The sequence below is a fragment of the Metopolophium dirhodum genome, chromosome 1 (assembly GCF_019925205.1).
Source record: "Metopolophium dirhodum isolate CAU chromosome 1, ASM1992520v1, whole genome shotgun sequence".
NCBI lineage: Eukaryota > Metazoa > Arthropoda > Insecta > Hemiptera > Aphididae > Metopolophium > Metopolophium dirhodum.
In genome coordinates, this window is record NC_083560.1 from 48,714,437 (window position 1) to 48,732,260 (window position 17,824).

The following is a 17,824-nucleotide window of genomic DNA, read 5'->3' on the forward strand; positions in this document are numbered from 1 at the left end:
GCAGGAATTTAAATTTATAACAGAATTGTATTGCTGGAATTTAAATTGAAAATCTGCCATTGACTGTTACTTCTCATACATTAAGTAAATCCAAAAGAACCTAAATACAATTTGTTAATGAATATGTTAATTTTAATTTTAAGTTATAATTTTATACTTCATTACTATATTGTACATTTTTATAGATTGTTTAAAATAATTAAATATATATCTGTATTACAATGAATTAATTTATTAAATCATAATATATCATGTTATATTTTAAAGAAAATTATTAAAATATATTATTGTAACATTTGTAATAATTGTATCATTGACTATGTTCATAACATAACATAACGTTCCATACTATCAAAATAATAGTTTTGAATGTACTTATTACAAAAACAAGCCAATAGGATATCCCAGAAAAATTAAAAATCAATTATATTTATTTTTGATTCCAATAATAGTCAACAATATTACTTTACATTCCAGGAATAAATGTTTTCACTTTATTAGCAGAAAAAAAAGAGTTCGGTTTAAAAATAAAATCTAATAAAAATTAACTATGGTTTATGACTTATGTCTATATAGGTGAGATGATTGTACATTTGTACATAATACTATAATAGCCAATAAGTCTAGTGATAATAGATCATGATTGTAAAATATATACATAATAATTAAATCATATGAATTGAATATGATTAAAAAAAAAATGATGAAAAAAATGTAACGTTATTTGTAATGCACTATACTTTATTAATGAAAAATAATATAAAGTTATAAAAATTATTTTAGGTTACGCAATTGTAATTTAAATAAAAATATTTGAAGTAATGAGTAATGTAATTTCATTAGTTTTTAAAAGTAATTTACCCAACACTGCATTAATCTAAAACAAATAATTTTTGTTGAAGATTTTTGTTTTTCGGTGTTACAACTGATTTATTTGTAAAATATTCTATAAATTAATTAAATTATTTCTTTTAGAACTTAAAATTATTTTTCAACATGATTATAATTTTTCTTTTAAATTTAAATAGGACTTGTTATAAATGGCAATCATAATTTATTTTTACCGTGAACATACAAGGTTTTAATGAACTTATTAAAAATTATAACTTTTGACCTCTTATACATCGAGTTATCTCTTATTAAAACGTATTCATCATTAATATCTAGTTTAGCAGTACGTATTCTACCATAACAGCTCTTAATCTTCATTATAATATTATATAATTACATTTTTAAAAACTAGAACATAAAATCTATTAATTTCTTGGAATCACCCTATCCTCCCCTCTTGTATCCACCAGTCATGCTACTATCGAATAAATATAACTATGGTATATTAGTATTATAACATCGAAAGTATAATTGTTGACTCAATCATGCGTCGGACAGGATCGTGGCATTTTTTGAAATGTTTGGCTGCTCCGGTTGTGTGTGCTTTATTCGTCGGTGCTTTTTCAGGGTACCGCTATCACTGAAAGACTTTTCGCAAACCTCGCACGAGTATGGTTTCTCACCCGTGTGCGTCCGCTTGTGCTTCGTCAGACCACTGCTATCGGCAAACGACTTTTCGCATACATCGCATAAGTAAGGTTTCTCGCCCGTGTGTATCCGGCGGTGCTTCGTCAGATTACCGTTAATAGCGAACGACTTATTGCATACGTCGCATAAATAAGGTTTTTCACCCGTGTGCGTCCTCCGATGCTTTGTCAGACTACCACTATCAGCGAACGATTTGTCACACACCTCACACGGGTACGGTTTTTCACCAGTGTGCGTCCGCCGGTGCTTCGTCAGATGACTGCTTTGAGAATAGTAATTAAAAAACGAATAACTGTAGATAATTTCACTGAATGTTTATATTTTCATTTTCTATACACCACAAAATTTTAAAAATAATTTGACTATTTTTGAGCTGTTAACGGACTTTGTCAGTTTTAAATTTTTTTGGTTTTTTTTCCTATAATTGTGAATAAGATAGTATTTGTCGAAATTCGCAAATTTAAGTATTTATAAGAAAATGTGTGCCAAATGCTAATGCACTTTTATAATATTTTAACCGTTATTGAAAAAAACATATCGGGAGCCATGTATTAATTTTTTATGATTTTTGACACAACAAATAAAATGTTATTGACATTTATAGAAAAAAATCCTAAAATGTCCTTAAACACTAAACAGCTCAAAATTAGTCAAAATATTTTCAACATTTTACAGTGTATAAAAAATACTAATATAAACATTCACTGAAAATTTCATGTATCTACGGTTATTCGTTTTAGAGTTAGGTATTTAGGTACACCAAAAACTAAAATCAATTTTGTCGAAAACCTAATTTGCTTCAATTTTTCCGTTTTCCTTAATTTTGTAATGATATGCTCACACACCATTATAATAAATAAACTAAAATCTTACAGAATAATAAATAACGGCCAGACTGTCGTTCGTTTCACTGACAAAAAGGTCTTTGCTGCCGAAGAGAAATCTAGTTCGGGGAAACACAAAAACCTTTGATAAAACCACCTACCACTCTTTGGTCGGCATATCCGTGTTGTCCCTTAAACGAGTGCATGAGCACCAACCAAAAGATTAAAAACCTCTCAAGTCTCAAAAAACCAATTTCAACGAGCGACAACTGGACTCCTTATGCGAGCAATAATCAGTGCGTTCTTTAATTCAATTTGTATATTTGAAGTATTACTTTGTTTCATTTAAAACCTAAAACTTCTACAATATTATCTACAAACAACGGCGAATCAGGTAAGACATATAATATAATATTTTATATTGATTGCAGTTAATACATTATATTATGTGCTTTTTACAAAAAATTACATTGTATGGTGTATTTGATCTAATTCTCGAATACACGATCTCGAGAGCCCTCCGAATACATGGAGGAAGGTAATAGCGTAATTTTAATATTTTAACATCTGATTTTAATATAACTATCGACAGGCGTCGTTTTTATATTTATCTTATTTCTACATTATTACAATTTATATTTTGTTTTTCCCTGCGCTTTGGAAAACTATTGTGATAATTTTTAAAAAAAATGTTGACCTCCCGAATACACCACCTAGATTTACTGTCCCAACGAATAATTTACTGTTAGATCGAAGCAGTGTTACTGCCCGTCTGCCGCAGGTGGTTATGAATGATGAATGATGATAGACACAAAAAAACCCACATCATTGGAAAATTAATACATTCATCGATCCGATCGAATCAAAAATAAAAGTTTTTTGATTTTTGATATATGGACATCCAAATAACGGAACAAGTTCCGTTAATGACAGTTTAGGTATCCATTTCACAAAATATAATCCATATTGTGTAATTACGTGAAGTGGAGAAACCGCGATTCCATTTCGTGAAACGTACAATAACGCCATATGGATGCGACATGTCCACTCCTATCTCTTATATAATATACCTTAACCTATAGTTTTTATGTTTCTATATATTGCTTTTAGTCTACTAAAACTCACTGACTAATTAATTTTATTTACTAAATTTTATTGCATATTAGTTATTACCATTGATTATACCTACAATAGACCTGCAAGGGCCGTAAATTTTCGGCCCGGTCAGGTCCATCAATTTTATCCTCAGGCCCGGCCTGGCCCAGTTCAAAAAATATTATGAAAAAAAAGCCCTGGCCCGGTTAGGTTAGGCTCATAAAAAGATCGGTCCGGTCCATACATTTTATCCTGAAGCCCTGCCCGACCGGGTACAAAAATATTGTGAAAAAAAATATAATAATAGCTTTATTATACCCATCAATCAATATATTATTATAATCATTGTGATTGTATCTACTATCTAGTATCTATCCATAGAGTATACTCTATATGTATCTACCTGTACCAACATCGGTTTTATCAATATTATTTATTATTTTAAATTGTGATTGTTTATTGTCGAAGAAAAATCCTTAAAAAGCCCGGTCCAACCCTTTATTTTATTTCAAAGGCCCGGCCCGGCCCTTGCCGGTCTTTAATACCTACATAGTAGGTACTATCATCATAGTCCCTATCATATTATATTATAATCAATGATATTACATACATATTTTCTTAACCTAGTTAATAGTTTAAATATTAATAATCATTAATGTTTATGTATTGCAACAGGTAACAACATAATATAGGTTATAATATGTGTACCTTTATGTAGTCTTTAATAAATACATATGTTAACCCGAAATCCGTCGAACCTAGTTTTCCAACCATTTTGTTATGACTTATATGGAGACCCACAAATCTACTCTGATGATTGTTGGGTAAGCGAACCCCAATAAAATAAAAATGTTGTGAAGAATCTCGTGTCATATTTTTAAGTCTTTAATATAAAATTTAAAATAGTAAATTGCCCATAGTTGGTATTTGGTTGTACGATGACCGGTTATAATTTAAAACACACGTATACCTACCTAACGCGCTACGAGTGCTTAAGGTCCACATAATATAAACAGTTCTATACATGGGCGGATTTACCCATAGGCCACCAAGGCAAGTGCCTAGGGAACAATAATTTTTGGGGCGCAATTTTTTAGTTAATTTTGACTTTTTAGTTTTTCATAATTTTATAATTATATTTACCTAAATTTATATTTTATATTAATTTTTTTTTGTATACAACTTGCATGAAATTGGAGTATGCCTTACGTAGTCACGTCCATAGGCGTTATTTGGACAGTTAATTTGGGGGGACTAAATTTATAAAATCAATACAGACCCGCATAATTTTATTATTAGGTGGATTTAAAAATGAATATATTTAAAAACTTAGAGGGCTTAAATAAAACTAGGAAGGGCTAAGCCCCCCAAAGTTGTGCCTATGGTCACGTCGCAGTAACATTTTAATTCATAAACTATAATAACCTTGCCGTTTGAGTTTAATCCTGCGAACGGCGCGCGCCGCCACCGCTAGAGGTTCGAAATCGACACTCGACTAGGCAGTTACTTATGTTAATGCATGAAAGGGTATGCATACGGGTGTGCGGCGTAAACACAAACATTATTGTGAATGACGCATGCGCAAAACGCCAGCCAAGGTAGTCAAATATACTGCCTCGGGCCGCCGGGTACATGGTATATAGCCGCTCTATTAGCTAGGTGGGGGACAGCTCGCACAGTGCTTAGCAAGTAAATTATTTGAACCTAACTGGAATGACCCGCCTCACCCCGCACCCGGCACCACAATAAGTGCGTGTGGGCGCGCGGCCACCAAACTAGTCTATTCTTAGAATAATAGAATTAATTTTGGAAATCGGATGTCTTGATAAAGTAATTAATAATAATAAACATTGCGGCGACGCTGGCAGTGTCGCCCGTCTCCTTCATACTGCTCAGAAATCTGCTAATCGATTACGATTATAGAGACTAGAGTGCTCACCAGTCACCACTTTAATCAGTACCTACCTGGCTACCTATAAGAAAACATCAATTACAATATTATTAAAGATTAAACATGGGAGCACGCCAATGGGGCGCTAGTGTTGTAATGCCTAGGGGCAGAAAAATGGTAAGTCCGCCCCTGGTTCTATATTATATTATGTTCACGACAAAATAACTGCAATTATATAATGTGGCAGACTTGGGAGTGGTGGGTGCTTGGTAGTTAAATACTCACTGTTCCGCATATTGAGCTTTTTTTATTTTATTTAAATTACTTAGATATAAGGTATCACGTAGAACTAAACATTTATTACAATTAATACAATTGTAGTCTCCCCCAATTTAAAAGTCAGTAGTAACCTACTTAATTTCGAGCATATATAAAAAAGTTGGCTATTTGTGATTATTGGTGTGTACAAATTGACACTGGATAGGACTATCGGGTTTCGCCGATTTACGTATGGCGCATTTAATTTTAAACGACCAAACACGCGTAAAACTTCATCTTCATCAACGAATGGCCGTGATCTGAATAATTATAGTTAGTCGTTGCAACGTGTGCACCTCCAACGGTCCAATAACCTTTTATTTACCTGTTACACAACTTTACTACCTATTTCACCAACGTACACGGCGATACGTATTATATATAGTTCAGTGTTGGGAAAGTTCCTTTTAAAAAGGAACTCGTTCCCGTTCCTCGTTCCTACTGTAAGAAAGGAACTCGTTCCCGTTCCTCTTTCCTGTCCCGAAAAAAGAACGCGTTCCCGTTCCTTTTTAAAAAGGAACGCGTTCCCGTTCCTTCGTGTTCCTTTTTTTGCAATTTGAGTGGTGGTCAATGGTGTATTTTGCGAACAATTTTTAAGTCAGAAATAATCGAACCGAGAGAGTTAACCGATTATTTCTGACTTAAAAATTTTTCGCAAAAAACACCATTGACCACCACTGAAATCGGTTAACTCACTCCTTTCTAGGAGCACCGATTTTTAACAAAAATGATTTGTCTTAGATTTTTTTTGTTATAATTCAAAAGTTGTATAGCGTAGACTTGAAACTTTATATATATACATTCATATTGCATAATTGCATAATATTATACATGTATATTACTATAGTAGTATAGTATACAGTGTATAGTGTGTACTATACACGATACACCACACATAGAGACATGCTATAGGTTATAGGCTTATAGCCCATAGGAGTATAGGACATAGTATGATACAACAATCTGTTTTTTTTTTTAATTCAATTTATTTGAAAAAATATTTTTATACTGACATTTTGTTTTGTTTGAGAAGAACTAATTTGGCGCGCGGAACCGGAAACGACCTGGAACACGACACGCAGTCGACCGACGGCGTCGCGGCTCAGTTTTGGCGCGGAAACACACTATATGCGCTTCATAAAATATACTGTGGCACTCAACGTGTTAAAATTTTTTCATTATTTGAGGAACGGAAATTTTCGTTCAAGTTCCTTCAAAATAGGAACTCGTTCCCGTTCCTCGTTCCTATATTTTAAATGGAACGCGTTCCGAGCTTCGTTCCTATAAAAGGAACGCGTTCCTTCCCAACACTGATATAGTTGTATATAATATTTTAATGTCGATCGCTCTGCTAACACATGCAGAAGAACGTGCAAGCAAGACTATACGTTTCCGTTACCTATCAGACTATACGCTTTATTATATATTTTGCTCTGGTATCCGTTTCTTGGTTAGTACGCAGCCACGCTTAGCATTATTAGCGCTTACATTCGGGAGTTCAGGACCATGCCACCAAATCATCTTTTCCCCTATATTATCATTACCGGTTCTCATTAGAGTATATTAGAGATTCAGTCATTTTAATATTAATGATATTAGAATTGTGAATTGTAAGGGTTATTATTAACTTAACATTTTATTATAAAGGAATATCTGACAATACGAAATTGGGGCGGATGTAGGAGTGCAGGACACACTTTAGTGTAACAATAAATGTATAAAGATCCATTAAATATCACTAATGACTCTTCAAACTTATAAAAATGAATATCAGCTATTTCATTAATATAACTACATAGATTATAAATTATAAAATATAATATTCATCTAAAAATATAAACTATATACCTAATAGTGATTTTTAAATATAAATACAATGGGTATGTAAAACAGATTACCTATTCGATATACTGATAATGGCACCGGCCAGTTCAGACGAGTTTAAAGAATCAGCAGACACTAAAATAAATAATATTTTTACGTACCTTGTACCTACATAAGTGTCCTCAGCAGAGACCGAAGCCAAACCTATAAAAACCGGTTCTGGAACCAGAACCTTTAAAATATTAAGAACTTTAAAAAATAAAGTACCGGAACCGAACCGGAATTTTTAAATTTAATAGGTTTTGTATTTATCATAATTTAATACCTATACTGTTACTTAAACCTACTGTTATGTGTATAAACTATGTATGATCATATGAGTTTTCTAATATTTCTCATACTATTAATTAAACCCGCATTCCGGATAGGTATTTAAAATTATTATACTTTTCGGGACCTAAATTATCTGGATCCGGCAACGTAATTATTTGGAACCGATACCTACCTAACTTTATTTTATTTTTTTTATCAAAAACCAGAACCCAGCCGGAACAGTTATTTTATTTTCGGAGAACCAGTACCGGAACCGATAATTTCAAAAGGTTGCAGTCCCTTAGACTCTCCAGATGTCGTAAATTTATCGTTGTCTCGTGTTATTCTTGAAATAAAAGTGTGTTTGGTCCGCTATCTAACCGGAAATCCAACCGGTATCCTGACGGAGTTTACAATCGCCCCAACATAGGTGCATATTATATATTATACCTAAACTCAACGTTCAATGATCACAAAAACAAGATAGGTACCTACTAAATACTACTGACATTATATTTTTACTTCGTATACTTATATTGTTATAAATTTAAAGATATCTATAGACTATATTACTATAAGGACAATAAGAGTTTTCTCATTGAGGCCCAGTATTCATATGAATATGAAATTAAATTAAATGGGGCTTGGCTGTTGGCATAAGGCACCAGAAAACGATGCACGGACGCATTGTTAATTGTTATACATTTCATACATCATACGAATAAAAACAAAAGTTTTGAAAAATGTTAAATCCTCTGAACGGCCTAACCATTCATCATTGTAAAACTCGAAGTAAAACTAATTTAGTGCGTCATTTACCACTCAACTCATTATCTAAAAAAAAAAAAAAAAAACAGTTAAGTATTATTAAAAATTAAAAAAATAATTTTATAAAGGTACTTAGTAGATAATATTGTTTATTCTACAAAATTATTATAAAAACACTATTGTAGAGTATTAGAAAAAATTCGAACGTCAAAATATGATAACGAATATAATAGGTATAGAATACGGTTTAAAGTCCAACATTGAAGAATTGAAACAATAGGCTTGCACTTTGTTCTGAGATATTTTTGACCTGGCTAACCATGATACCTAGTATTATTTACCTCAATATGATATTATTGCATTATATCATAAATCATAATTGTGTGTGCGAGGACTACAATTGTTGTAGTAGGTACTTTAGAATTTGGACGGACGATGATATTAAACGGGCTTAAAATATACCAATTGTATTCAACTCCAATTATCCATAACGAAGGCTGCACTATTCGAGATAATAATATTTTCGTTATTATTCATACACAATCAATTATAAAAATTAAAATGGTTAGTAGAATAGCAGACAAATTAAATGTTCTCTATAGAGTTACTTATGTTTGACATTTGGATTTATGCAATCGAAAATAGATTATTCAGTCCTATCTAATGTGAAAAATATCTAAATAATTACAAATTACAATCAAAAAATTTACCTCAATATGATATTATTGCATTATATCATAAATCTTAATTGTGTATGCGAGGACTGCAGTTGTAGTAGGTACTTTAGACTACTAATTATTTAAAAAAAATGTGAATGCATCAGTCAGGCCAATGGCAAGTCCCAATAGGTCAGACTACCGACGACTTCCAGGTATCCCGGTAGGACAGGCCGTCCCTACGTTATCTGTTATAACCTTTGATACAAGCGACACGTAGGAATCCGCTCTTCGACTTTGATTCTTCCCAATCTTGCGTACCAGACACAGCCGCCAGAGATTTATCCAGTAAAAGATTGTATACAAATAATTGTGTATTACACTTATTTAGAATCCGAGCGAAGTGATAAATGTATTGATTTTACAATGATCTGTTTTTTTTAAATATAATTATTCATTTGGATAGGATTTTATAAGAAAAATGAATGCATTTTGAATAATTTAAAATTGTAATTATTACAAAAATAATTTATTTTATTTTACTGATTTTGACAAATTTTATTTTTGCCAAAAAAGTTACTCCAAATACAAATAGAAAAAAAAATACATTCGTCATTGTAAAATCAATACACTCTTCTCTAAGAATAAAAAATTATATTTAAATATATCAAGCGTCCTTACTCCTTAACAAAATTTAAAATCAAAAAAAGCTATTACCAATCTATTTTAAGATAATAAGATACTTCACTACTTAATTCTCATTTACAGATGGTTTGGACTTTGGAATCATCTTAGGATTATCTTACGAATTTATTCTACGAACAACGTATTTTTAAACACAGATAAACATTAAAATTGTATGAAGTAATTTTAAAATATAGCCCAATGTCAGGTAAAAAGGTTCGCGGGCCGGATGCGGATAGTGGACAGCCAGTATTCCTGCTGTATAATAATATGCTTATTGTGGTTATTTTCATTTCAATTACCTATAGAGTTCAGCATTGTAAATTTTAACGATTATCTAAAGAATATGTGAGAATACAAATTGGGGCGGATGTAGGCACACATTTTAATGAACCTAACAATAAATTATAATGATCCATTAAACATCACTAATGGCTCTTCGAAATTATAAAAATGAACAAAAGACACAAATACATAAAAATATAATACTAATATATTAATGTAAACTATATTATAATGATTTTTAAATATAAATATAATGTATTATAATATAATATAATGGAGTACCTACCTATTCGAGAAAAAAGATACAAATAATGGCATCAAAGAGAGGAACCCTGCAGTAGGTATAAAACCATCGTTAAGTTCAGACGAGTTTGAAGAATTAGCTGACTACTTAGATAAATAATATTTTTACATTCAAATGTGTCAGAGGTGTCGTGAATTTACCAGTGTCTTGAATTATTTTTAAAATAAAATTGTGTTTGTTTATTTACGTTTAAATTTTTATAAAGTAGGTAGGTATCTACTCCACAACTTATAGAAGAATTCGCGTTACTTACCATTGATATAAAATAGTAAGTACCTATATGAATATGAATAATATAATATAATATTCGTACAACGTTATTATTATTTAAAAGTATTTAAAAATATTTGGAACTATAGAATCTTCTAGTAAATGCAGTAGGTACAGTACAGGTTTAAGTTTCGTAGGTGTGACGAAAAAACCCTATATATGTGTTTGTGTAGGAATCAGGGGGCGCCTGCAGAGAGGGGCCAATGGGTGCTATTGCACTTACTGGAATTTTTCAATGAACAAAAAATTCAATGTATAATAATGTAAATATGTGACTACCAATACATGTATTTAACATACATTTAATCTTGCACCCACTGAGCTGATCTTCTGCGGGCGCCCCTGGTAGGAATAATCATCAAGAAAGTGACCAAATTAGAATATTAGATTATTTATTAAAAACAATTTCTTTGATATACGACTTCAGTTCGCTAAACATGTTTTATTTGTACAAATATTGATAAATGATTTGAATAACATATAAGGATGTTATTATTAGATTACTTATAGATAAAAAGTATATTTTTTTAATATGAATGTAGTTATGTACCTACGAAGTAATATTAGGACATTAGTTATTATAGAACTAACTAAGTATTTGTGGATATTTTACCTAGTGTTATTTTTATTTACTGATAATTTATTGTATTATTTGATTATCAATATTATGTTAATGAACAGTGTTTAAATATTATAATTACTTTAAATTATTTTTATTCACTCTAAATTATCTATACAAATTAGTATTACTATATTTTACACAAGCCATTTTAATTGATTTTTCTATTATTCTATTATTTTGTCAATATTAGTGTTAAATTGCATGATCAATGGTCAAACCCACTGTAATCTCTAACATGTATCCTTACCTCCTGCACTAAGAATCCTGCAATAGTAAACCTACCTATTTTATACTTATAACTTGAGTAAGGACTCTTGAGTATGCATTTGCATTTTTTTCGTCAAATCGTTATCGTATGTCAAGGAATAGATAGATATAAAATACAATTCACAACGTCTGTGATCAAAAATACTTAAAGTTTTTACTGCATTATTTTCCTAACTACAACATTTTAAGGTTTTAAGGTTATATTTATTATTTTATATTTTTTTTATTCCATCATTTGAATGTTCATCGAAAATTAAGCACTTTGGTTAGGTTTGGTTAAATATTTGATATGGGTAATATGATATGCTTAGGCGTAGAATGGGTAGGAGCTAAGGGGACTATAGCCCCACCGAAATTTTGTTTAACCTCTCTACCGTACATTATAGAATATACAGGGTGTCCCACGAGAATTTACTCATTGCGATATCTCCTGAGATAATAAATATATCATAAATCTGTTTCTTTTTTATTAGACTCAAGCTACACATTTTTATTTTATTTTTTAGTATAAAAATTATAAAAGTTTTTTTTTATATTTTTATTTTTGAAACTATTGAATATAGTCATTTTATAGAGTTCATTTTTTTTTGAAAATGTTGGCTTTCCAACATTTTATTTTCATTAATCTCACTATTTTAATAACTTTTTTAATCTTTCGGTAAAACAGCAAATGACCGATTTTCGTCTGGGCGGCGAGTTCCCCTCTACGGCTAATGGGTATATCCTCACGGGACGGGCGAGACTCTTTTGGCACAAATTTTGTTTCTATATGATTCCCATTTCGCCCAGAGAAGTTTAGACCAATTTAAAATTAAGTTGGCAATGATTATAATTTATAATATTTGAATATTTGAATATCATTTAGCGTTATCCAGAAAACACTACAAGGAGGCGTAGGTGCTCTTTGTTTTCCAATAATTTTTGTTTTTCACAAAAGAAATAAATTTAACAAATTTAAAATTTAGTCCACAATATTTATAAAATCGTATTATTAAAAAATCAAATTTACCCCATACTAAAAATCTACACATATAATAAAATTGATTTTAATTGTTCAAAATATATTAATTAATACTTACACTTTATTTTTAAAATGATTACACATACTTTTGTGTTCTTGTCTAGTTATCTGTAGATCGCGTAATTAGCACTATTTCTTCTTGGCGTTCGTTAAAATATAATATTTGATTGAACTATAGCCAACTTAATTTTAAATTGGTCTAAACTGGTCTGGGCGAAACGGGAATCATATAGAAACAAAATTTGGGCGAAACGGGTATCCGGACGAAAAGAGGACGGCCAATTTTGGGCGAAACGGGCTCCCTGTATATTTTTAGATATACAAAACATTATTGCTTCCATTCATATAAATTCATCACGCTCTACGCCTATGAATATGTGTACATAATATATCATTTATAATAATTGTATATAATATAATACAGCATATTATGGTTACCTATCGTTTGTCAATAATTAATTAAAAACCCAATGTTATTAATATCATATAGATAAGGAAGCAATTACAATAAAAAGGTCATAATACAATATAAAACAAACATAGTATATTATGGTACTATTACATATTATAGTAATAATTATTTTAACAAAACAAAAAAAATTATTTTTAACTCGGCATTTTATGTATATAAAATATTACTTAAAATATAATGTACCTACCTAATAGTTTTTAACGCATATTCTTGCAAACTTAAAATTTTTAAGGTTTATAGGTTATACTTTTATTTTAAAGACATATTTCGAATTTTTAGTGCAGATTATTTTGAATGTTTATCGAGAATATAATATAACGTATGTAAGTAATTTATTGTTCAAAATAATACAAATATTTTCCAAAAAACGTAAAAAACACGACCAATATCTACATATGTATAGGTATAATCTGGGTATACTATCAATCTTTGTGACTTAAGTGCTGCCCGTTGTAGTTTAATCGTGTTAGAGCGTGACTCATTACAGTCTTGGGACTTTTTTTAGTGGGTGCCCGTATGAGTTTGATCTCCATTGTCTAGTCTTCGTGGATATAATAAATATGAATAATATTAATATAGATATATTGTTATATAGTGATAGATGCATTATTGCATAGTCCTTATACTAATATACTGGCCTTTAATACACGTTGAACAGTTATCGGTAGAGGGCGCTCATAGGCGTGACTAGACTTCATCGGCAGAGTTAGCCTAGCTAATGATTGGCGCTACCTTATTGGTGAACCGAAAAAAGCCCTATACACCCAAAGTCGTATTTTTTTAAGCTCCCCCCCTCCACAATGAAATATTTATATAATTTAAAAAGAAAGTCTAAATTATCTATTTTCAATAATAATCTACAGTAACTTCAGAAATATTATTCATCTACTTTCTACAGCCTTGGATTACATCCCCTAGCTACAAATCAAACATAATACCTAGATGCGTACCGTACCGTCGTCGTCTGTCTCAATAAGTCTTTATAGTAGGTTTTTCCGATTTCCGAAGTCAGGAAATCAATTTGACAATACATGTTATATAAAGATATTATATACCTAAATTTGTTGAACATATCTTTGTAAGTAAATGGTAATTATCTCAATACACACAAAAAATCAAGTTTTAAAAAAAAATAAATGTTGTGACCCTTCTGATTTAAAACTCGGTTGACCGGCACCTTTCAAAAATTTCAGGGGCAGCCCAGGCACCCTATGATGCCACCGTTGACACGCATATGGGGGCGCTCTTCACGTGTGACTTGTGACTGCACGATAATTATTATTACTATAGTGTATTATCAATGCGGATACATGGTACTTAAATAATTTTAAATTATGTTATTTGTTTTCGCTAACTATATTATAAAATAATATTATTTATTACATTATAATTATAGTTACAGTCCTACGGAAGCCCTATAAGAAAAAAAAGATAAATGATAATAGTACGGTATTATTGTAAATTTTACTCGACAGACAATGACAAGACTGATGTGATTTTACTGTACATCAATGTTGAATGTCTGACTGTCTACTACCACAGCACCGGAGGCAAGACTATATTAGTATAAGGTCTAATGCATTATTGTCATAGGTATTCCTATATATTATAATCATAAATCAAAGGTGATAGACCTTATACACAATACATCAGGGGTGGGCTGGCCCAGGGTGCTATAAAACAAGTAGCACTACAGGCGTCCCGGGCCCCCTACGTATTTAAGGAATTTCCTAGTATAAAAAAAGGCCCCTATTTAATTTTTACCTGGGAGCAAAAACAGCCAGTCCACCCCTGCATATGCGCCCTGCTTATACAGAGTACATAAGGTCGAAGATCATAATAGTCCGTTGTATTATCCATGAAAATATTGGTTTTTTGCCCTACTATAGTTTATGACCTGGATATATAATATAAAGGTATAGTATTGGCGATAGAAAGTGATGAACTGTTATGGGGCCACGTTGTATCTTATTTTATAAAATGTTAGGCCTCCGCTGGCCTAAAAATCGATAAGCTTAATTAGTTATTTCTATTACCAATACATGGTCTAGTGTTCATGAATGATATATTATAACTTGATATACCAGATACATATTAATATTTTATAGCCGGTATCCCAATGTACTTTGCGCAGAATTTGACATAGGCCTAGGCTTGGTATGATAACCACGCCGAGCAGTGAGAATGATAACTCGTTTGAGCTTATCTCACCTTTTCTAATATTTTTTTAATATAATATTTCAGTTTGTTTTTAGGTTTTTAAAAATTAATTTCTTACCGTATAAAATAAAAAAGGGGGAGGGAGATTAGGTGTATAAGTGCCATTTTATTTTCTGTCTCCCCAACTAAAAACCTCACGCCTCGCTACTGTACAGATATCTAAAGACTATGGGACTATACGAGTTTTCTCAGTGAGGCACAGTATTTATATGTATATAAAATTAAATAAAAAAATGTAATTAATTGGGGACTGGCTGTTGGCATCAGACACCAGAAAACGATGCACGGACATGTTGATAATTATTATACATTTCATACATCATTCGAATAAAAACAAAAGTTTTGAAAAATGTTAAATCCCCTAAACGGCGTAACCATTCATCGTTGTAAAACTCGGAGTAAAACTAATTAGGGCATTTACCACTCAACTCAGTATTTAAAAAATAGTAAAACAGTTATTATTAAATCCTTAAAAGTTAAAAAATAATTTTATATAGGTACTTAAATAAGAATATTATTTACTATATAAAAATAATTGTAAAAACACTATTGTAGAGTATTAGAAAAAAGTCGGACGTTAAATGATAACGAATATAATATAGAATACGATTTAAAGTCCAACATTGAGGAATTGGAACTATAGGCTTGCACTTTGGTTGAGATATTTTTGACCTGGCTAATCATGATACCTAGTATTATTTACCTCAATATAATATTATTGCATTCTATCATAAATCATAATTGTGTGTGCGAGGACTAAAATTGTTGTAGTAAGTACTTTAGAATTTGGACGGACGATGATATTAAACGGGCTTAAAATATACCAATTGTATTCAACTCCAATTATCCATAACGAAGGCTGCACTATTCGAGATAATAATATGTTCGTTATTATTCATACAAAATCAATTATAAAAATTAAAATGGTTAGTAGAATAGCAGACAAATTAAATGTTCTCAATAGAGTCACTTATGTTTGACATTTGGATTTATGCAATCGAAAATAGAGTATTCAGTCCTATCTAATGTGAAAAATATCTAAATAATTACAAATTACAATCAAAAAATTTTTTAAAAATATTCCGTCTTTCATTTGTGAGTTGAGTTGTGTTTTGCCGATACTAGGTAGTGAGTCTTTAATTATTAATAAATGTGTTTCCAAATCTCGTAACGTCCGTCTAGATTTTACTAATTTAAAAGAAAGTATTTATATTTTATTTTGTACACGTTTTATGTGTTGTCTTAAGGTTTGAAGCTTGAACTGCTTCAATGGGTAGAACACGATGATCACAAATAAAGTAGGTAACCTAAATAAAATAAACCTACAATGTAAATTAATTATCAGTAATTAATAAGAAAAAATAACGATCTAAAAATTCTGTTGTAAGTTCATGACAGTAATAACACAGTAGGTAGATTTTTTTAACTAATTAATTTAAGTATGTCCGAGAAAATAATATATTTAATTTGTAATCTTTTTTTACAAAACTATGATACAGGTATCAGGTATGTGCACTAAATATTTTTTGAAACTTGGTTATTTCTAATTTTCTGTCAAAATGTTTGACATATATTTATATATGGAGCGCACTAGATGATGTATAAATAAATAAAATATATTAAAATTACAATAGGTATTTATAATTTATATTTTTCAATACTTAATAAAGACTGAAATATTTTAAAATAATTATTTAATTACCATGTATAAGCTACCTACTATAAAGTATTTTTATTTTTAGAGAATCATACGAAGTTTAAAAAAAATGGTGAACAAAAGACGTCCAGAAAAAAATAGATTTCATTGGAATCATGTTTCTCTTAATGGATTTTTAATCATAGTGGTATGTATACAAACTATACTATTAAATTTGGCATAATATTATGTTTATGTATACGAGGTGTGTTCAATAAATACCCAGCTAAAATTATTACAGATAAACTTTTTATGTTATCGTTAATGTTGTTAAACCAAAATAAACTAGAGCTCATTATTTCAGTATATAATAATAATTATTATCTCAAATTTAAAGAATGTCGAATTCTTTTTTCAACGAACACGTTTATTACACGTATCTGTGTTGCCAGAAAATCCTTAGACATCATTAATTTATTATTATTAATATAAGAGATTATCAATTATATTATTTATTGTTATTATGGACATTATCTTTTAAGACCGTGTTCTGGAGTGATAAGAATTAAGAATGAGTGATAACTTTTTATCAAACGAACGTTAAATTAACGCTGTGTCTAGGACGTATCCGGGTGCCCGTATATTATTATATCCAATAACTGGCAAAGGCCCCACAGGGCGGCAAACGTGAAAAAAATCATGAATCATTTACAGTGTTGCCCGCAGTGCTGCGCTGACAAAAAATCGAAAATATCCCCTGTCTTATTATGCAACACAGCCTCAAAAACGAAAAAAAAGTCGTTTGCGTTCGTGTAA

At 30.6% G+C, this 17,824-nt stretch overlaps 2 protein-coding genes across 3 annotated transcripts in view; one reads left to right on the forward strand and one right to left on the reverse strand.

Moving 5' to 3' along the window:
• The window catches only part of LOC132935959 (rho guanine nucleotide exchange factor 6), a 223,271-nt gene that overhangs the window by 11,241 nt on the left and 194,206 nt on the right, over positions 1-17,824 (forward strand). Inside the window, exon 12 of one of the 2 annotated variants that reach the window (XR_009663368.1) lies at positions 5-115. Coding sequence is in view for 1 of the 2 variants with exons in the window: in XM_061002604.1 (XP_060858587.1) it covers positions 5-12 (8 nt within the window). In the remaining variant the exon portion in view is untranslated. Of the gene's footprint in view, positions 1-4; positions 296-17,824 lie in introns of those variants that run through there. The other variant, XM_061002604.1, reaches the window with a different exon arrangement.
• LOC132939622 (zinc finger and SCAN domain-containing protein 22-like) lies at positions 1,253-2,541 on the reverse strand. Its single transcript, XM_061006896.1, has 2 exons — positions 2,525-2,541; positions 1,253-1,801 (listed from the first exon to the last, which is right to left on the reverse strand). Exons 1-2 carry the CDS (start codon positions 2,539-2,541, stop codon positions 1,375-1,377), a joined length of 444 nt encoding a protein of 147 aa, XP_060862879.1. The 3' UTR covers positions 1,253-1,374.